General features: G+C 36.5%; 2 protein-coding genes across 4 annotated transcripts in view; one reads left to right on the plus strand and one right to left on the minus strand.

Moving 5' to 3' along the window:
• trim3b (tripartite motif containing 3b) overlaps positions 1-14,424 on the plus strand; it is a 33,781-nt gene extending 19,357 nt beyond the window's left edge. The window contains exons 3-14 of one of the 3 annotated variants that reach the window (XM_079410549.1): positions 1,395-1,576; positions 3,778-4,018; positions 4,412-4,563; positions 5,798-5,978; positions 6,058-6,790; positions 7,758-7,861; positions 8,024-8,191; positions 9,094-9,262; positions 10,944-11,003; positions 11,271-11,341; positions 11,911-12,051; positions 12,151-14,112. In XM_079410549.1, the coding sequence (XP_079266675.1) occupies positions 1,431-1,576; positions 3,778-4,018; positions 4,412-4,563; positions 5,798-5,978; positions 6,058-6,790; positions 7,758-7,861; positions 8,024-8,191; positions 9,094-9,262; positions 10,944-11,003; positions 11,271-11,341; positions 11,911-12,051; positions 12,151-12,303 (2,319 nt within the window). In that variant the 5' untranslated portion in view covers positions 1,395-1,430 and the 3' untranslated portion in view covers positions 12,304-14,112. Of the gene's footprint in view, positions 1-1,394; positions 1,577-3,777; positions 4,019-4,411; positions 4,564-5,797; positions 5,979-6,057; positions 6,791-7,757; positions 7,862-8,023; positions 8,192-9,093; positions 9,263-10,943; positions 11,004-11,270; positions 11,342-11,910; positions 12,052-12,150 lie in introns of all 3 variants that reach the window. The other 2 variants (XM_079410550.1, XM_079410551.1) reach the window with 2 other exon arrangements.
• Positions 14,103-21,750, minus strand: trim47 (tripartite motif containing 47). The gene is made up of 8 exons (XM_079410552.1): positions 21,496-21,750; positions 20,990-21,207; positions 20,705-20,750; positions 18,372-18,467; positions 18,002-18,226; positions 17,314-17,336; positions 17,069-17,184; positions 14,103-16,093 (listed from the first exon to the last, which is right to left on the minus strand). Exons 1-8 carry the CDS (start codon positions 21,679-21,681, stop codon positions 15,564-15,566), a joined length of 1,440 nt encoding a protein of 479 aa, XP_079266678.1. The 5' UTR covers positions 21,682-21,750; the 3' UTR covers positions 14,103-15,563.

Raw genomic sequence — 21,750 nt, forward strand, 5'->3', positions numbered from 1 at the left:
AAAGGGAACTGGTGTTTAAAGCTCTCACATTACCATCACTCATACGTCCATGAGAGCACATGTCGGTCCTGCAGAGTTATCAGAGCAGCACTGGGACCAGAGGCGCTAAGAGTATACAGAGAACAAGACACTTGCTGTCAAAACATGGCAGAGAGCAGAAGTGAGAGACTGAAAGAGTGATAATGAAACACTGGCGTGCAAACTATTCAGACGTAGAGACTTTCTTGAATTAAAGGCCTTATTTTATGTTTCTGTTGTATCTGAGTTGTAGGGGAGAGTGGGGTAAGATGTGTCACCCCCTTAATCTGGTAAATTGTGCATGATTTTAGATGCCACATCTTTTGTTTTTTGTTTTTTTGGAGCCAATAGGAATGCAATGTTAATACAGTGGTGGCCAAAATTATTAAAACACTAGTATTTTCACCAGCTAAAAATGGTTTTAAAGGGTTACTCCACCTCAAAATGAAGATTTTGTCATTAATCACTTACCCCCATGTCGTTCCAAACCCGTAAAAGCTTCGTTAGTCTTCGGAACACATATTTTTGATGCATTCTCACAGTTTTCTGACCCTCCCATAGACAGCAATGTAATTAACACGATCAACGTCCAGAAACGTAGCAAGGAGATTGGTAAAATAATCCATGTGACATCAGGGGTTCAACCGTAATTTTATGAAGCTACGAGAATACTTTTTGTACGCAAAGAAAACAAACATAACGACTTTATTCAATAATTCGTGTCCTCCGCGTCACCCTAGTACCATTTTGGAGAGCATCCACTGAACGCGTAAAGCGTTTTTCTTTTTTTTTCTTTTTTTTTATCTCATTTATGTAAATGTTTTATTTTTTGTCCTTTGAAATAACTATGTTCTTTGTTTCTATGTTAGGCACTTTTCTTTAACATCCTGAAATAGAATTAATCCCGAATCATTAGCTTTACCTCAGTCTCATATCTCTTCGCCTAGAGGACAACTAAAGTCAAAATTGGCCCAGCATGTACTACCACCGTCAGGAGCTAGTAATGGCCGTAGCAGTAGTTCATGTCCTTGTATCAGTACTTATCTGTCTGCCCGCTGTTGTTGTGTCTCATCTGGAAAAGTGGCATGAAAATTGACAGCATCTATTTGCCTCCACTACTCCGTAATCCAATTTCCCATGCTCCTCTCTTCTGATGAAATGCAGCGTGTTCTTTGGACTGCAGAATAAGAGTTATTATCCTGTATTAAAAGTTACTGGTTTGGTAGGCGTCAACTGTCGTCTCTCACTGTCATGTGTTCCTCTTCATATTGGAGGTTGTCTTCTGTGCCATACTATGAGCTTTTCCATCATTTCAAAGTTAAAATGATGAAGCATTGTGGGGTTTTTTCAGTAACGTAGCATCTTCTTTATTTCAGGTTAAGGTGTGTCCTGGCCCCAGGCCCCCTCTGTGAATGTCTGTCACCATGGCGAAGTTTGAGACCGGCCGCACAAGTCCAGTGGTCCGCCAGATAGACAAGCAGTTCCTGGTGTGTAGTATCTGTCTGGACCACTACCACAACCCCAAAGTCCTGCCCTGCCTACACACCTTCTGTGAAAGGTCCGTGTTTGTTGCTATAATTAAAGTCCCTCATCTATAAAAAATTATTCTAGTCATTTAATTTCTGGTAATTCCTAATTTGATGATGCTTCAAAATTAAAAAAAACTTTCCATCATGTACAGTTTTTTTTTCACAAAATAAGAATGAGGATTTTTCAAATTACATGTACAGTTGAAGTCAAAAGTTTACATGCACCTTGCAGAATCTGCAAACTGTGCAAAATCTTAATTATTTTACCAAAATAAGAAGGATTATACAACATGCATGTTATTGTTTATTTAATACTGACCTGAATAAGACATTTCACATAAATGACCCTGTTCAAAAGTTTACATACACTTGATTCTTAATACTGTGTTGTTCCCTGAATGATCCACAGCTGTTTTTTTTTTAGTGATAGTTGTTTATGAGTCCCTTGTTTGTCCTGAACAGTTAAACTGCTGCTTGTTCTTCAGAAAAATCCTTCAGGTCCCACAAATTCTTTGGTTTTCCAGCATTTTTGTGTATTTGAACCCTTTCCCTCTGGCTTGCTCAGTTGGGGACACTTAATTTCTAGCGATTATCGTCAATTTGATTTCACAGATACTATATAAACTAAACTGAGCTAGACAATGACATCTCTGAATTCAATAATGAAATGCCTTTAACTGAAAATTGAGTGTTTAATCTTATTATTATACATTACTGACACTCTGTCCTCCAATTTTATACTGTTAAGTGCTTTGACATAATCTGTATTATTAAAAGCGCTATATAAATAAAGGTGACTTGACTTGACTTGACCCTTTCCAACAATGACTGTATGATTTTGAGATCCATCTTTTCACACTGAGGACAACTGAGGGACTCATATGCAACTATTACAGAAGATTCAAACGCTCACTGATGCTCCAGAAGGAAAAATTATGCATTAAAACCCGGGGGGTGAAAACTTTTTAAATTTGAAGATCAGGGTAAATTTGACTTGTTTTGTTTTCTGTAGCTTCTGAAGGGCAGTACTAAATGAAAAAATATGATATTTAGGCAAAATAAGACAAATGTACACATCTTCATTCTGTTCAAAAGTTTTCACCCCCTGGCTTTTGGTAAAATAATTAACATTTTGCAGGTTCTGCAAGCTGTATGTAAACTTTTGACTTAAGTTGTATAAATCAATTAACAAAAGCCATCAGAAGTCAAAAGTTTTGGTTTTAATGACGGATTAACATTTTCCTCTGCATCAATGGCAGTGTGCAGTGAGACTCTCTGTGTCTTTTTTATGTGTCTCTTTGGGTGGTTTGTGCTTTCGGTGGGGTTTTATGTCAGCGGAGTGTTTCCACTGTGATTGTTCATGTTGTGACTGAAATTTCAGCAACACTTGCCCTCCTAGTCCTCTCGTTCTCACTCCTTCACACAAGAGTACATCATTTATGAAATATGAGAGATACTCTACCGTTCAAATGTTGGAGGTCAGTAAGATTTTCAGATGTTTTTGAAAGAAGTCACTGCATTTATTTGATCAAAACAATACAGTAAAAACAGTAATATTGTGAAATATTATTACAATTTAAAATAACTGTTTCTATTTTAATATATTTTAAAATGTAATTTATTCCTGTGATGGCAAATGTTAACAGTTGCTAATATTTGTTTTGTTTTTCCAGGATACTTTTACATTTTAAGGTGAAATGTATATATTTTTTTTATTTCTTTGGCCTGCTTAAAGGGATACTCCACCCAAAAATGGAAATTTTGTCGTCATTTACTCACCCTCTCATCTTTCAAAATCTGTATGACTTTCTTTCTTCTGAGGAACAAAAAAAAGTTATTTATAGTAGAATATTCAAGCTGCTCCTTTCCAGAAAATGATTGTGAATGGTGACTTAAGTTTCTTTTGTTTCCTCACACAAAGCTATTGTATGACTTTAGAAGACTTGAAATATAGTGCAAGAGTCATATGGTTTAGTTTTATACGCTTATTAGTCCTTTTTGGAGCTTGACAATCCTCAGTCCGCGTCTACTGTTAGGAAAATAGCAGTGTGAACATTCTTCAAAAGATTTCCTTTTGTGTTCCACAGAAGGGTTTGGAACAATACGAGAGAGTACATTTTCATTTTATTTTATTTTAGAATCTCTTTAAGATAAATATCGACCAATAACAGTGACTGGTTGCTTTTGTTTGAGGTCTTTAATCATGTCTGCCATTCTTTCTATCTCACAGGTGCCTACAGAACTACATTCCTCCTCAGTCCTTGACGCTGTCCTGCCCGGTGTGCAGACAGACCTCCATCTTGCCCGAGAAAGGTGTGGCGGCACTACAGAACAACTTCTTCATCACAAACCTCATGGAGGTCCTGCAGAGAGACCCAGAATGTTCTCGGCCAGAGGCCTGCAGCGTGCTGGAGTCTGTCAGCGCAGCAGCCGCTGGGAAACCACTCTCCTGCCCCAATCACGAGGGCAAGGTAAGCCTCTTACCATCTGATGTTGAAACCAAATTTGGCAACATTTGGTGGGAATATGAAGGAAAAACCATCAAAAGAGTTGTTGGTAAAATTGCAGCCAGAATGTAGAAATGCCTGTACAGCTACAAGTGAAAGGAAATTCCTTTACCACCTCTCATTTTGTCTACATTTGAGCCAATTTTTCATTGGCAGAGGCTCCTGTGTCGCTTTGTCTTCATTGTTCTTTCTCATTCCTCTGAAACACACCTGAAAGCTCCCAGCGTCTTTCTTTTGTGTCTTCAAAGCCATAATACATGTGTGTTTATGCTGTTCAGGCCTATTAGCGTTCATTAGCAGCCTTTGATAAATCATTAGGATGCTGAATGAATGGGTTGCTCACTGGTGCCCCTGCAGGTGATGGAGTTTTACTGCGAGTCGTGTGAGACGGCCATGTGCCTGGACTGCACGGAGGGGGAACACAGGGAGCATGTGACCGTTCCACTGCGGGATGTTCTAGAACAGCACAAAGCAGCGCTAAAGAACCAGCTGGATGCTATACACAACAGGTACATGTCATACATACTAAACAGTCAGATGTTATATACAGTTCATCACTTTATAATAACTATATAATAATAATTATATTATTATATTAATACTAACACTACATGCATATTGCATATTAGTAATAATATTAATAATGATGATGAAGATGATGATAATTAATATATTGTTGCTATATTAGTTTTATATAATTTGTGTAAATATGCACACACATACATTTACTTATATATTATGTTACTATACAGTTACATATTATGTTATGTTATATATTATATGTTACTATACACTATATATATATATATATATATATATATATATATATATATATATATATACATATATTATTTGTGTGTGTGTGTGCTTGTTATTAAAATATTAGTTTTATATAATTAGTTTTTTTTTTTTATAAATGTGTATAAATATATGTATTTATAAAAAAAAAAAAAAAATATATATATATATATTCCATGGTCTGTCTGAATACTCAATTCTGATTGGCTGGCAGGTGTTGATTAAATTCGTTTAACTGCACAGGTAGTTTCAGGTCAGTTTAATCATCGTTCCATATTAATGCGCTGCTTTAATTGATGCACAATAACCAACAGACATCACTCGCTCGCGCGCACACACACACAGAGAGAGAGAGGAGATCGCAGATTGTGCTGCACACACACATAAACTTGTTGTCAACGCTTCCCCGTGATTTTTATTACTAAAATAAAAGATAGATACTGGATTGCTACATTATATTCCCCAGCAACGAGGTGATAAAATACACACAAGTACACATACATACATATATACACACACACACACACAGATATATATATATATATATATATATATATATATAATATTAGCATGACACCATTATGATTAAAAATATTATATTAACTATATGAATATAAAATAATATATGATAATTAAGTCTTATTTTACTAATGAGTATGGAACAAAATGTTAGTTATGTAAGTTTTATATAATGTTTTATATATAAATATATGTATTTATAAAGAATATTGTAGATATTTTTAAAAAGCATTACAATATTATATTAAAAACATAAATATAAAATAATATGTGATCATTATTAAGTATCCAGAATAAAATTATGCTTTTATGAGCAGTTTTAAGTTATTATTGTGAATAATATTGCAGACTGTTTAGCTATTTTCCATAATTTCTCTTATAAAATTTCTTCTACATGAGATTTTTGTTTGTTTTTTATTCGGTCAGGCTGCCCCAGCTAACAACTGCCATTGAGCTGGTGAATGAAATCTCTCAACAGCTAATAGAGAGGAAGAACGAAGCCGTCAATGAGATCAACATGACATTTGAGGAGCTCGAGAGGGCCTTGCACCAACGCAAAGCTGCACTCATCACCGATCTGGAGAACATTTGTAGCACCAAGCAGAAGGTCAGTAATCTCTTGATAGGTTAAACAGTTTATACTCTCCTATCTCTCTTAATGCTCCTTTCTGCGGTGTTCTCTGCAGGTGCTTCAGGCACAGCTATCGTCCCTACTGCAGGGAAAAGAGCACATCCAGAGCAGCTGCAGCTTCACTGAGCAGGCCCTGAACCACGGCAGCGCCACTGAAGTCCTGCTGGTCCAAAAGCAGATGAGCGAGCGTGTGAGCGCCCTCGCCTGTCACGACTTTCCTGAACGGCCGCATGAGAACGCCCACTTGGACTGCCAGATAGAGACAGATGGCCTGCGACGCTCCATCCAGAACCTGGGTGTCCTGCTGACGACGGGAGCCGTGGGACACACCAGCGTGGCCACAGGAGAAGGCCTCAGACATGCGTTGGTCGGTCAGCACGTGACTGTAACTGTTACCACTAAGGATAAGGACAGTGAGCTCGTGCGGACTGGTAACGCGGTCCTCCGAGCTGAGATAACGGGGCAGGATGGTGTGCGGGCGACAAACGTGGAAGTCGTGGACAATAAAAACGGAACTTATGAGGTAGGGTACACGCTTAAGAGCGATGGGGAGTACTCGTTCTCTCTGATGCTGTACGGACAGCCTGTGCGGGGCAGCCCGTTCAGACTGCGGGCGATAAAGCTGTCGGACGTGCCCCAGTCTCCAGATGATGTGAAGAGGAGGGTAAAATCTCCCAGCGGAACAGGAGGACACATCAGGCAGAAAGCCGTACGGAGACCCTCCAGCATGTACAGCACTACCAAAAAGAAGGAAAACCCTATTGAAGATGAGCTCATTTATAGAGTAGGTAAGAAACTTCGGTGTGGATGATAACCCTAGTTTGCACAATAAGTTTGCTTATAAATTGTTGTGCTATAGACCAATTTGGAGTAGATGTCACAGTTATGTCACTTGCAGCTACGTGTGCATTGTGGTGGCAGAAAAACACTGGTAACAAGTGCAGGGAAATGGGTAGAATCAATAGAATAAGAGGGAAAAAAAAAGTGCCTTTGGATGTCAGGATCGGAATGCAAATCATTTTCATAGAATACTGTCGTCAAAGACGCCATTTTAAGTTAAATGTAGACATTTAAACGGACAGACTATGGGTGAACCCTGCTGTGATTAGTCTACGTTTAAAACATAAATTTGATTTAAACATTAGGTCTATTATATTCATATGCAGTTCATAGGGAATATATTGTATTAGCCCTACAGTTACAGCATGAAAAACTATTTAAACCTATTACTATTAACATTTTACATAACATTTACCTATTTTATCTCACAATTCTTACTTTTTTTCTTTTTTTTTGCAAGTTTATTTCTCCTAGTTTGGACTTTATAACTTGATTTAAGTCAACAATAGTGCGTTTGTCAATTCTGAGAAAAAAACCCAGAAGTCAGGATATAAACTTATGATTCTGAGCCTAGGGGAAACGAGAGAATGACAAGTTATTTTTCCTTATGAAAAAAAGAAGGTACGCACATCCAAGAGTATCTCGATCAGGTGCAAGATCATCAGGTGCAAGTTATTTTTCCTTATCAGAATTGTGAGATATAATTTCGGAATCGCAAAAATAAAGTCCGAATTTTGAAATATGAAGTCAAATTTACCTTTTTTTATTCTTTTATTCCAGACTGCTACTTGAAAACTAATTTTCTGCCACCATATAGGCTCCGCCAACAAAAACCTCATCACTGTTTGCAAACACCGAATTAATGTATTATTTTGATTTTGAATGGTTGTGAATTTCTTTTGTCGGACCCCTCAGGCTCTCGTGGACGGGAGAAGGGAGAGTTCACCAATCTACAGGGCATCTCTGCTTCCAATAATGGGAGGGTCATTGTAGCAGACAGCAACAACCAGTGTATACAGGTTAGTCAACGCATGGAAATATTATGAAAATTATAGGCTTAATTTTATCTGAAACGTTTTACTGCATATTGACGTAATCAGACTTGGAATCAATAAAGACATATAGAAACTGTTTTATTGTATTTAGTGCAAAATTGGATGGTTTGTTTGTTTTTAATGTAGGTTTTTACCAATGATGGGCAGTTCAAAGCGCGCTTCGGGGTCAGAGGTCGTTCTCCAGGACAACTGCAGAGGCCGACAGGGGTGGCAGTCGACACAAATGGAGACATTATAGTAGCTGATTATGATAACAGATGGATCAGCATATTTTCCCCTGATGGGAAATTCAAGGTAATGTTTAGATCACAATTTACAGTTTGTATGTGTGTATACATTATTGCTCAAAAGTTTAGAATAATTAAGATGTTTGTGAAAGAAGTGTACAATTTTTTTTCTAAATTAAAGAAATGAATAATTATATTCAAAGAGGACACATTAAATTGATCAGAAGTGACAGTAGGGACATTTCTAATGTAACAAGAGATTTCTATTTCAAATTTCAAATAAATGTTGTTCTTTCTGTTTATCAAAGAGGAAAAAATGAGGACAAATGTTATCCACAAAATATTAAACATCAAAAGCTGTTTGATATAAATAAGAACTATTATAGTTGTATAATAATAGTTGAGTGCCAAATCAGCAGATTTGGATGATTTCTGAAGGATCATGTGACACTGAAGACTGGAGTAATGGCTGTTGAAAATTCAACTTTAAATCACATGAATAAATTACATTAGAAAGTGTATTTAAAAAGAAAACCAATATTTCACAGTATTGCTGTTATTTACTGTAATTTACTGTGTTTGTGATAAAAATAAATGCAGTCTTGGTGATCACAAGAGACTTCATTCAAAAAAACTATAAATAAATAAATCATAATAAATGAATAAATAGATAGATAGATAGATAGATAGATAGATAGATAGATAGATAGATAGATAGATAGATAGATAGATAGATAGATGGATATCAACCCCAAACTTTTTAACATCATTGTATGTGGAAATAAAGAGATATTAAAATCTTATTGACCTTAAACTTTTGTATGGTATGTCTCTACATGCAGTATGACATTATAGCATTAAAATTATTCCATTTTCTTACTCAGTGCCATTATCAAATAATCTGAATCTAGTATTTTTAAGAGCCATTTAATAAGGTCCTCTCTCCCTTTTTGTCTGTGCCTCATGCAGAATAAGATCGGTGCAGGCCGTCTGATGGGACCCAAAGGAGTGGCTGTGGACAGGAACGGTCATATCATTGCAGTGGATAATAAAGCTTGCTGTGTGTTCATATTTCAATCTAATGGCAAACTAGTGACCAAGTTTGGAGCCAGAGGCACTTCAGACAGACAATTCGCAGGTACGGGGGTGGTAGGCTGCAACACAATGACAATAAAGCCAACATTTAACAATGTCATGCATTTGTGGTGGTTCACCTATCTAAGCACTAAAGAGTCGCAGAAGTGTTGTTAGCACCCCCTGTTGTGTGCTGTGACTGCTTGTCCTCTAACATATCTTCCTAATACTTCATTTGTTTAGCTCAGGATCTCTTCTTGTAACCTAAAATGTTGCAATTCATCAACAAATCTAAAAAAAAACTAGATAAATTGTGTTTCACTACAAAAGCAACAACAAATAACCATTCTGGGAAGACAAACGCCACAGAAGGCTGTTTTGTTTTATATAGAAATGGCCAGATTTACCCAGGCTTCAGTTCCAGTGTCTGAAAGGATGTAAACTTGTGTCAGTTCTGTTCCTGCATTTTACTTTAGCATAAGCCATATTTTCAGTTGCATTATCTATCTGTATGATAAATAATGAAAGCCAGTGCATGAGGAATGGGCGATATACTGGTAGACACGATTAACTGGTAGAAATATCAACCAGTAGAGATTTTGGACTATCATCTCTATTGAGTTTACACGCTCGCGTGACGTTGCTGTGCTACGTGGTCATGAACACTTATTGTTTGCATGCGTTTTTTAAAAATTGTGTTTGAAATGCAATCAGCAACAAAAGAAAACTAATTTCGCTATATGTGAGCGCTGTCAGAGAGTTATTTCTGCCACTTTATAGGCCTTGAATGGTTAAAAACACACTTGTGTGTGTCAAAAATGCCCGTCTTTGCAAGTATCCTCGTAAACGCAGTAGGTGAAAGTAAACAGCTAAGAAAGAAAACGTGTGACAGTATAATGGATCCGGGCAGCTCTTAAAGTGACAGCAGTCTATCATTCCTGCTGTCTGTCATTCATATTAATCAAACAACAAAAGAGAGACAACCTCTCACTGCTTTTGGCTAAATCACTTTTGTAACTTTAATAAGAAGAAATATATAGCCTATTTAATTTACACAGTGAAGAATATGCATTGTTTTTATACATTTGATTGCTTTATAAAATGTAGCATTTCTTATTTATTTGTTCAACTGTAGTTTTTTGTCCTATTGCTTGTAATTATTATTTTTTTATTCTTATTCAATCAGTGATAGTTTACTTGTCTTCAGTGAGCTTGAGTTTGTTTTTGTTTTTTTTCTTTTAATTTAGGCAAGTATTATTTTTTTGTGATGTTAACACTGGTGACAAGAATCATGAAATTTCTATGGTATCAATTTTGTTATCATAAAAACCGTATTTAAAGCAAAACTATTTATCTGTATAGTCTAGTTATATTGTTACCGTGAAATAAAATCACTCATATCGTGATAAAAGGTTTTGGTCATATCGCCCACCCCTAGCATGCATACTTTTGAGAGACTATATTCTAATAGATGCATACATATTAGTCATGCTTTTTGTAGTTCATCAAAAACTTTCCTTCTGCTGCTTATTTTACTATGTAAATATATCAGTTCCTTTTCCTAACCCTTGTTAAGTAAGTGCATGTGGACTGGTTTGGGATGTGCATCTTCCATTGTTCTTCTGGTCTACTCCATGTTTTTGAAGTAGCCCCTGCTCTTTTTTTTTTATTCGTGTGAATCCGGTCTGCGCTGCTGTTTATTTGTCTCGCTTACCCTTGTTTGTGTTTTTCCCATTCCTTTTTAGACAGAAGTAGTGCAAAGTTTGCACTGGAGCAAAAGTTTAGTAAATCTGGCCCTGGGTTCAGTAAGTATTGAGTGAATTCTCATCCCAGAATGTGGGGATTTATCTGATTGAAATGAGTTAAGTTTCATTGAATTCATGAGTCTATGATTCTGTGTTTTGTGTATCTAATCAAAAGTTGGCCAGAAATCAAATTGTCGAGCATCACAAAATCTATCAGATCTGTTAGGAGATCTTGATCACATGACATCCTGCTCTCCTCTCTGCTCTCTTTCTCTTTATCATGTCTGAATGTCTCTTCTCCCCTCATTTTTGTTTTCTCACACGCAGGTCCGCATTTTGTTGCTGTCAACAACAAAAATGAAATTGTTGTGACAGACTTTCATAACCACTCCGTCAAGGTGAGTGATATTGGAGGTCATACTTACAAATTTTCACCTGGTCGACAATAAAAGACCATAAAATTGCACTGAAGGAAGGGAACTGAACCATATCTGGAGACCAGAATATCATAGAGACTTAAAGGATTAATTTTTTTCACCCAAAAAAATTAATTTCGGTCATTTACTCACTCTCAAGTTGTTCCAAATCTGAATGAGTAGCACAAAAAAAGGATATTTTGATGAAACAGTTGACGGTTGTCATGGTCTTCTATAGAATTTTTTTCCATACTATGGGGAAGTCTATGGCTACCGTCATCTGTTTGGTCATATCGTCATATATTTTAACAGGTTAATGGAAAAAAAGGTGCACTTAGCAATCTTTTAAGTTGTGTTTTACTTGGTAATCGTGTTTGACTTGACTGACACCTAGTGGTGTTACTGATGCAGTTACTGATGTCCTTTTACTTTTACTTTTTACAGTTACTTTTTTTTTCATTTCTTAGTAAAACTTTTTAATGATGGAGAAAAATGACAGAATGTATCATATTCTACTAAGTATTGGTGATTTAAAATTTGTATCTCCTCAGGTCTACAGTGCAGATGGGGAGTTTTTGTTTAAATTCGGGTCCCATGGAGAGGGAAACGGCCAATTTAATGCCCCCACAGGGGTAGCTGTTGATGTTAACAGCAACATCATTGTAGCAGACTGGGGCAACAGCAGAATACAAGTAAGGAATTCTCTAAACTCCCGCTTCCTCTTTACAAGTTCTCCAGGAAACTAGTAACTTTAGAAGCACTTTTTAAGACCATTTTCTTTTTTTCCTCAGGTGTTTGACAGCTCAGGCTCATTCCTCTCCTACATCAACACAAGTGCTGACCCTCTGTATGGGCCGCAGGGCCTCGCTTTAACCTCCGACGGCCACGTTGTGGTGGCCGATTCTGGTAACCACTGCTTCAAAGTCTATCGATACCTGCAGTAACAGCTCATCACAGTCTGCAGTCATATCAGCGAAATCGAAGCGAATGAACAGATTGCACTTTTCTTTAATCTTCTGCTGATTTTCATGTTCCAAAACTAAGAACTGCTTCTCTAATAAACCGGGAATGTTGATTGTAAATAACAGAAACCATATCAATAAGTACAGATTCTTATTCGAAATCATGTAAGTTGTGTATAAATAAAATATATATAGCAAAACATTTTGTTAATAGCCATCTTCAACCCTTGCAGAAAAGTCGATTATTTCCAAAATTCCTTTCTCCTGTTTCATAGTGGTTGACCTTCCCATGACTGCAACTGTTGTGTATTTGAATGGTTACATTCTGCATCTGTAAATATACAAATTTGTGTACATATTAACATATATGGTGTATGTAACATGTAAATGACACTGGCTTCTTGTATTGTCCTATGACAGCATTTGCCACTGAGATTTCAGTATACCCGAGCTATTCGGTGAGCGCTTTCAGTTCAAATCATCCCTCAGAACAGGAAGTGATGCACATCCCTGCTGTGCTTTTTAAAGAAAATGTAACCACTAAACAAAAGGAGCCAAAAAGGACATATTTTTTTCCATTCCAAATTATTTATTTTTCTAAAGCACAAGGCTACTTTACATGTTGAAAAATCCAGCTGAACGAAAAAATATATAATCAAACCCAAGTGTTTCACATATATTGCCTCTGATTTTTAATGTTCTCTAAAGATGATCAGCTATGTGGAATTATATCTCTTCTCTGTAAATAATCGTATGTTGTGTTCACAGTGTAGCAACCAAATGTTGTCTTTAGACAGTATTATAGTTTATGCTTCATTTGTCTATTTATTTAATGTTTTGTACACAATTTCCAGAATAATTCATTTCGAGGTTGTCCATCACCAGCGAATGATTTAAAAAAAAAAAAAAATCACCTCCCTTTAATTTTGTGAAGTTTTGTCTCTTTGAAGGTTATCTGACACCAAGTCTCCTTAATAGGCTACTCTCTGTGATACTGTACAAGGTTAATGAACGGTGGCTCACAGTTGAAACGGTGAACGTATATTTTAATATCTGTGCATTTTTGCATGTTACTGATTTTATTAGCATTGGCATATGGTTTCTGCAGCAGTGAGATGCCTGTAATGATTTGCTATTGCCAGGCTGGAAACTAAAAAAAAATAATGTAATAACCAAAAACAAATATTCTATACTGTATATTGATTCGTAATATATACGAATTGCAAGTTGACAATTAGTTGCTTCCATTGAGCTAAAGGCCCATTCACAATAAGAATGATAAACTATTACTATAGTGAAATAGTAACTCTCGCTGACAAAGTTGCTGTCAATTTTAGTTTTCGCCAGCAAAATTCAGTGTTACTTTAATTTAGAATCCACAAGATCAGCAATTTTTCATTAAAACAAATAAATTCCAAACCCAGATTTCATAAATTCAAGTTGGTCACACGAATTCAGCACATTGATGAAATTATTGACAATAGACAAAATTTCTCTAATTTCACCGCAGTCACACCACAGCAATAGTTTTGGAATTTTCCTCTTTCATCCAATCATTTTAGAATAAAAAGTTATCATCCATCAGTGCAAGCACTAATATATAGTTTTTGTTCTTATTGTGAACAGACCTTAACTCTATCCAATGCATGATCTAATGCTTGGACAGATGATTTAATGTGCTTCAGTTTAAAAAAAAAAAAAAAGATCTTGTATAACAAAGAATCAACCATATATTCATTTTACTGGTCAATTATTGCAGTTTGAAATAAAACTGTAAATACAAGTCCCTTGAAAATCATATTTTGTCTTTTTTAATGCAAATCATTCACTTCTGAAAATGTTATGTACTATGGATTTTTTATATTTTAAAGATAGAACTTTGGTTCTAAGAAATACGAAATATTAAGGAAAAAAAATCATTGTAATATTTTATTTTTAAAATGACTATTACTGCAGAGAAAAACATTTAACACATTGCAGTGGTTTTTAACAAGTCACACAAAACTAAAATGTACTTGTGATGCCACCCAGCAGTTATGTGATGTAACAGTTCTCTTACATCAGCGATTAAAAGGAATCCAAAATAAAAAAAACATTACAGTCAGTGTGTTCAAGTTGAACTCATTTCTTATGAAAAAAAATAGACAGTGATTAATAAAGTACTATTAATGTTAACTGAAACTTAGTTCAAAGCTGGGCAACACAGAGTATTCATGTTCACAGAATATGTACAAAACACTGGTACGGTGTTTTCTTGGTCCTTTCTCAGCTCAAACGACATTGACTGCAGTGATTCTAGTAAATTAACTAGTTCTGTAAATGCAAAAATGAAAAACCATCTGAGCTCAGTCAAAAAGTGCTTAAATGTCACTTTGTGCTTGTTTCAGTCCAAACAGAAACAAAAACAAACATTTGCAGCATCTCTCTTTATCATCAGCCCATGAGACAGATTAGACTACTGCTAAAACTAAAGAGATTAAGATATTTAACATAATGGATTTGAAAATTACATTAAAATTATGTAACATGAGCTTCCGGATGTACTCCTTTATAAAAACGAATCTCTACATAATTAAATGAACAGAAGGATGCTCCTCGCAGCACAGCTGATCTACTTTGTCGTATTCGAAGTTGCATAGCACCTATTGCAGTCTGAACTATTACGAAATGTTGAACACAGAGCCTTACGTAACACTCATTACATTACATCCTATACAGATAAAACTGTGCCAAAAAGTATGTAAAAATTGAAAATATAACAGGGGAAAAGTGAATATATGCCATATAAATGGAATACACAGCAAAAAAAAAATCCAAATTATGACAAATTTCTCCAATTTGAAATGTTATCAAACATTAATCCTTATTTTCACCTCTACACTGATATACAAAAGACAACACTGAGGTCTAAGACGACACGACACAGAGCAGCTAAAGTCGACATTTGCGTAAAAACCTGCAATGCCTCTCTACCTGAATTTCAGTGGGGCTACATCATAATTCAAGAGCAAAAGAAATTCAATTCACGCCTTCAGATTATGGTGTATCAAAGCTCTATGCAACTAGTAAATTCAGATCAACTGAATCCAAAAACCCAGCAGAGCTTAAGAACAAACATCCTCCCTACTTCCAGGAGGGAAAATGCCCTGAAATGTTTACCAAAACACAAAAACAGGAGCATTTATCTTTATTTGTTTTCTTTGTTGCAAACTGTACGCATGTACGTACGTGCCGCTTCATTTTCAGTAGAAATGACATATTTGCAGTCGGCTGCCCGGGTCATTTTTCCCTGGGCTGAAGAAGGGTGAGACGGGCTCGTCAAAGTACGTGACAAAGTTATAGATGCGTTTCATAGTGACGGCATCGAAGAAAGTAACGTGGCCCCGGTCGTAATCTAAGAAAACCCCGACACGAGGAGAGTTCCAATAGTCTGCCACGGGCACGCGCGAATCCTCCTCGTTGGCATACAGTCGGTCTTGGAGACACAGGCTCCAGTAGCCAGCAGAGGGCGAAAGGTTTACAAAACCTTTGCGGTTGCTGTACTCGGTGGTGACGCCCAGATACCAGACCCCCTTGTCCCGCACGTCCACCTCCCAGTAGTGCTGCCTGCTGGAATACTGAGCGGTGGCGAGCACCCCGAAGAAACGGGTGAAACGCTGCGGCATGTCGGGCTCCTGGGAACGCACACGGCCCTCCTCCACTTTGGTGTCAAAGTCGCTGATGGCCAATGAGGGGTGAGCCGTGTCTAAATCTAAAGTCAGATTCTGAGGCACTGGAAAACAGGGAAGATCTGGTTAGCTGTATAGCATGTAACTAAAAACTCACAACAAGATTGTTGCAAAAATTATAAATAAAAATTATACTATTGTTATTAAGTGTTGTTTCCATTACAGATTTGCACAAAGCCTTTGCAATATTTTATAAATGTTGATTAAAAACTATTACGAAATTACAGCATTTCCATTAACCGATGTGACTAAAACGTAATTTTTCCTCTTGCAATAAGTCATGGTGACGGATGTTGGTAGGTTTACATAAATGCGAAAAAACTTGTTTTCATTTCAGTTTTGCGAAATATTCCTTTTTTGAATTGCCTGAAAAACCACCTCATGTGAGCATAAATATTTTTCGCGATATATGGGTATTTTTACGAAATTTACATGTTTCCATTGGCTGTATTTTAAATTCGCGCAATTTGAAGGGTAATGGAAACGCAGCTAGTGGGGCAGTCATGGCCTAATGGTTAGAGTCGGACTCCTAACCCAAAGGTCGCAGGTTCGAGTCTCAGGTCCGGCAGGGATTATAGGTGGGGGGAGTGAATGTACAGCGCTCTCTTCCACCTTCAATACCACGACTGAGGTGCACTTGAGCAAGGCACCGAACCCCCAACTGCTCCCCAGGCGCCACAGCATAAATGGCTGCCCACTGCTCCGTGTGCGTGTTCACTGCTATGTGTGTGCACTTTGGATTGGACAAATGCAGAGCACAAATTCTGAGTATGGGTCACCATACTTGGACAAAGTTACTGAGGGGGTAAAAATGTGGTCACATTAGTGAGATTTTGGCTAAATTTCTAAAGGGCCAAAAAAGGTCCATTGTCAATAGTGACAAAAGCTACTTTCTGTTGGTCAACGAGACAAATTCATATGAAATTCCAGATTTCAGATTCCTACTGAAATTAATGGATTTCACCTGCAAAAATTCTCCAAACAATGTGACCGCACCTTAATGCACCAACAGTACTTACTTGTGTGTAACACGTGCATCATCTTCTTCCACATGATGAGCTGAAAGGGGCCTGTGAACTCTGAGAAATCTGGAGGAGAGTTAGAGGACTGGACGCTGAGGTTTACGTGACAGGGGCTATGAAGGAAAAAAAAACATTATGACAGACAAACATTAAAAATACTCAAATTATTAGCAGGGCAGATATAATCACAGTTAACAAGTTATGGAATTAAACTGATAAAAAAAAAATACAGATTCACATACCTTAAATATGAATTACTGATACTCTGGAAGGAAAAAAAAAAGTTAAACGTTAATAATAATAATAGTGTCACGCTGCACAGTCATATAGTCACATTTGTGAGAAGCAAAGAAGCAATAACAATATATAAAAACACATGTGCCGATATAATGTAAAGATATATAACGTAATTACACCAAACATGACAACTATAACAATAAATATACCCTTTTATCATTTGTTCTAATTCTATGAGAATAGAAATGTCCAGATTTCAACTATAACGATAATGACAGAAGATATTGTTGGAATCGCTTCCAGAATTTTTTTTCCAGCTGATGAATGTTAAAACCTTGACAGCCAATCAGAATCCATCCATCTTCATTAGCTTGAGCATTTAAGGTGGCAAAACTTCAGCATCCTTATAATAAACACAGCATTATCGTATTATGGATGGCATTTTTGTGGACACTAATATATGAACAGATTATAAATTAATAGTAGAATAATATAATAGATGAACGAAGGTCTTGAGTAATTAAAGTGAGTAATTAAAGACAGAATTATCATTTTTGGGTGAATTATCCCTTTAATGCCCTGTCATGTCCAAAAGAACAAAAAAATAAAATAAATATATATGTAATTAGAAGCATTTTATTTTATAACAGATGAGCTGTTTTGGACAGTGACTGGAGGTATGAAGTTCTTCACCTCGAATTTAGCGCTGTCACTTAGCTGGTTTTGAATTTCAGTGATGGCTTTGTCCACTTTGGCTGCTTCGCTCTCCACCTGCTTCAGGTTGGCATCGATCAGCCCGATAGTGGCTTCTGCTTCGACCTCCAACCTTTCCAACAGATCATCCTTCTCATCCAACAAAAACTGAACCAGGGCACCAACATCATCTTCGATCTTCTCCTTCAAGGCTTGTTTTTTGAGCTGTTGAGATAGAGATATTTGAGATTCAGCATCAAGGCCTCCTCGTGGACACACATATATAACCTCCACAGCAGATTATATAACCACCAATTTGAGTCATTTGCATGTATGCAAAGTCAGCGTGGGAACAATTGAGCTTTCATACCTTGACATCAGTTTTGGCCTGCTCGTCTGTGCTCTTTACTCTCGTACACATGGACTTCTGCCAGTTCAGCTTGATGAGTCTCAGCTTCAGCTCACTCTGCATATCAAAACAAGAGAGAAATCTTTCAACTTCAAGTATTAATGCACAAAATGTATGCAAAGTACAATAGAAGAAATGGTTCTGGGAAGGATTTTGCATATATGCAAAATCAGCATATATGGACCTTATTACCGTAGCAGCACCAACAACGCAACCAAAGAGTTAAAACAACAGTCCACATAATGAAACTGGACACTGCACTATGAGGGAGTTTAAGATCGCACACTTCAATAACCTATGGAATGTGTTGTAGAGTTGCTTTACATTTTATTCTGTTTATTCACTAGTGTGGCATTGTGAGAGGTTGTGTCATAGAGGGAAGGTATGTGCCATCTAGATGGCTGCAGCATGGGGACTACAAACCAAGATGGCCAACTGGTCCCAAATTACACTTACCATGTTCCTCAGCGGGAGAGGCACAGCTGTTGGGAGTAAAGGAAAAAATCTGATGATGAGCTGGGAACAGAGGGATTTTGATTCTTCTTGTGTGTGAATGTGGAGAAAAGCTGGAGAAGGTTTTTCTCTGTTGTAACTTTTGGCGTTGATGATTAAAAGAAAAGAAGAAACTTGTAACTTGACCTCAGCCTGGACTCAATTTTTGAAGCAACCCACACTTTGACCTCTAGACACATGTCCAGGCAGATTCATAACATTTTCTGTTGATTGGAAATTCTTAATTATTGCCCTGATGGTAGAAATGGGAATTTTCACTGCTCTAGCTCTTTCCTTAAATCCACTTTCTAATTTGAGAAGCTCAATTATCTTTTGCTGTACATCAGAAATATATTCTTTGGTTTTTCTCATTGTGATGGGTGATTAATTTTGAATTTGGCCTTTGTTTTGTTTATCCCTCCTATTTATATTTCTGTGAAACAGGAAGCCATGGCTGGATAATTTCATGTTCATAATCACGTTTGTGCTCATAATTGTGAATATTAATGAGAATATTTTTCAGATATATTTTACTCATAAGAATTTCTAAGAGTACCAATAATTGTCTCCAAAAAAACATTTCATAATGATACCCCCCCCATTTTAAAAATTCTTATTCTCCAATGAAAGCTTAGATTTTTGTGATGTTTTAAAATAAAAGATCAAAAGGATTAACAATGCACATATATTTTCACAGCCTTCTTTGATCATATTTACCAAGGGTACCAACAATTCTGACCTCATGTATATGTATATATATATATATATATATATATATATATATATATATATATATATATATATATATATATATATATATATATATATATATATAACAACAAATATTAGCAAATATATTAGGAATTATATAACTATGAAAATCAATATCAAAATACATTTAATACTTTATTAAATAAAAAATATTTTTGAAAAGTTTATTATATTATTAAAATGTGTGTGTATATAATATATATATATATATATATATATAAAATGATGTTGAAATTTTATTTACTGAAAAATAAATATTATTATTTATTTATTTTTAATTAGTATACAGAGCCCTTTGTTAACTTAGGTTTGGAAGGTATTTGGAATTATACAACTATACATTTTTTTTTTTTAATTAAAAATTATAACATTTAAATGTTTTATTAAATTATAATTTAATATAAATTGCAATAATATATGAATATATGGAAAATGCATTTAAATATACATACACACACACGCATATATGAGGAGCAAAATTATAATAATAATTAATAATTATAGTAATAATAATTTGTTACATTTATATAGTGCTTTTCTAGGCATTCAAAGCGCTTTACATAGTAAGGGGGGTATCTCCTCGTCCACCACCAGATTTTATTAAATTAACAAATTACACACCACAGTGCAAAAAGTACCCGCATTTGGTGTTAATTTCACACCTAGATCCAGAAAAAAAAACTAGTCACCGGACACATATTATTTGGTTTGAAATGTACTTAGAAAAAAACCCTCAAGACTGCAAACACCACAATCAAGCAATGGCTACAGGTTCACTTAAAGACATTTCCAAAGCTATCTGGAAAGAAAAAACACTTGACGTAAGTGCTAAATGCCACATGTATACAACACTGCTTGTTCCAGCCCCAAGGTTAGCAATGGATGTCAATGTCTTCTGGAGCCAACTCAGGCATTTAGACCAAGGAGGAGGTCAAGAAGAGAGAAAAAGACACTACAAACAAGTGACAGAGACAGAAAGGCTAAATCAAATAAGTTACACAACAGACAAAACCAAGCATTTCCAAACAAACCTTCATGTCTTCAACCACCTCGGGTACTGGAGCAACATCATGGTGTCTAGAAAAATAATAAAATGACATATGATGCTTCATTTCTAAAGCCATTGAATTTAAAATGCTACAACGAGGTAAATCTGGTCCTCAAACAGAGGTCAAAGCATCGAAACCTACTGAGCTCTCCACACAGACAGCATTATGAGCATATAAATCCAAAAATGAAGTGTAGGTAGATAGCTCACTAGGTTTTGCCGCTGTGTTTGAGTGAATATGGGGAACATTCAGGTCCCTGAGCCTCACCTGTGGGCTCTGGATTCCCGACACACCACGCAGATGGGCTTCCTGTCCGTGTGGCAGTACAGTTTGAGCTCCTCGTGGTGTCGCTCACATTTCCCGTCCATTTTCACGGGTTTTGAGGGTGCAGAGGGCCTACACGTCTTCAGATAGTCGAAGTCGCTCAGTTTATCCACCAAGTTCTTCACGAGGTAGTTCTTGGTGAAACTCATTTTCGCAAACACCTGCAAAAAAGGACAAAGTTGCATGTGCAACGCAGAAAAGTATCGGTGCTGTATTGATAAAAGGCTCGTGCGGCGATTTGTATGTTATGATACAATAAACGAGGTCGGAGAAATCACACCTATTATTGTCAACACAGTTAAGTCCAGTTGTTATTTATACTGCCGGTTTAAGCCATTGTGCATTATTTAGACGCGAATGTAACGGTATAGAAATCCGTTAAGTTCATTCGAGCAGCTGTAACTAAGCAACCCAGAATCTAGCAACATTTATCAAAACAAACCACGCACCATCCTGCACTCCGGACACTGGTAACCTACATCATCGCCTCCATTTTCCTCCCAGTGCATCAAAATGCACATGCGGCAAAAATTGTGGCCGCATTTTAAAATAACAGGGTCGTCGAAGTAATCGAGGCAAATAGAGCAGACTAATTCCCTCTGAAGCTCTCCTCTAGAATCTCCGGCAGTGGCCATGTTTCCCCAAGCTACAGTGTAACTGCTTTACAGGGGGCCAGAGGAACAGAGACAGCCCATTCTGGACTC

This window comes from Barbus barbus (genome assembly GCF_936440315.1).
Source record: "Barbus barbus genome assembly, chromosome: 47".
In the NCBI taxonomy this organism is placed as follows: domain Eukaryota; kingdom Metazoa; phylum Chordata; class Actinopteri; order Cypriniformes; family Cyprinidae; genus Barbus; species Barbus barbus.

Coding starts and splice junctions, on each gene's coding strand:
- trim47 (XM_079410552.1), bottom strand. CDS start 21,681: ATGGCCACTGCCGGAGATTCTAGAGGAGAGCTTCAGAGGGAATTAGTC. Junction 18,468..20,704: donor AGGTGGTTGAAGACATGAAG/GTTTGTTTGGAA, acceptor TTTGATATGCAG/AGTGAGCTGAAGCTGAGACT. Junction 18,227..18,371: donor AGGCCAAAACTGATGTCAAG/GTATGAAAGCTC, acceptor CTATCTCAACAG/CTCAAAAAACAAGCCTTGAA.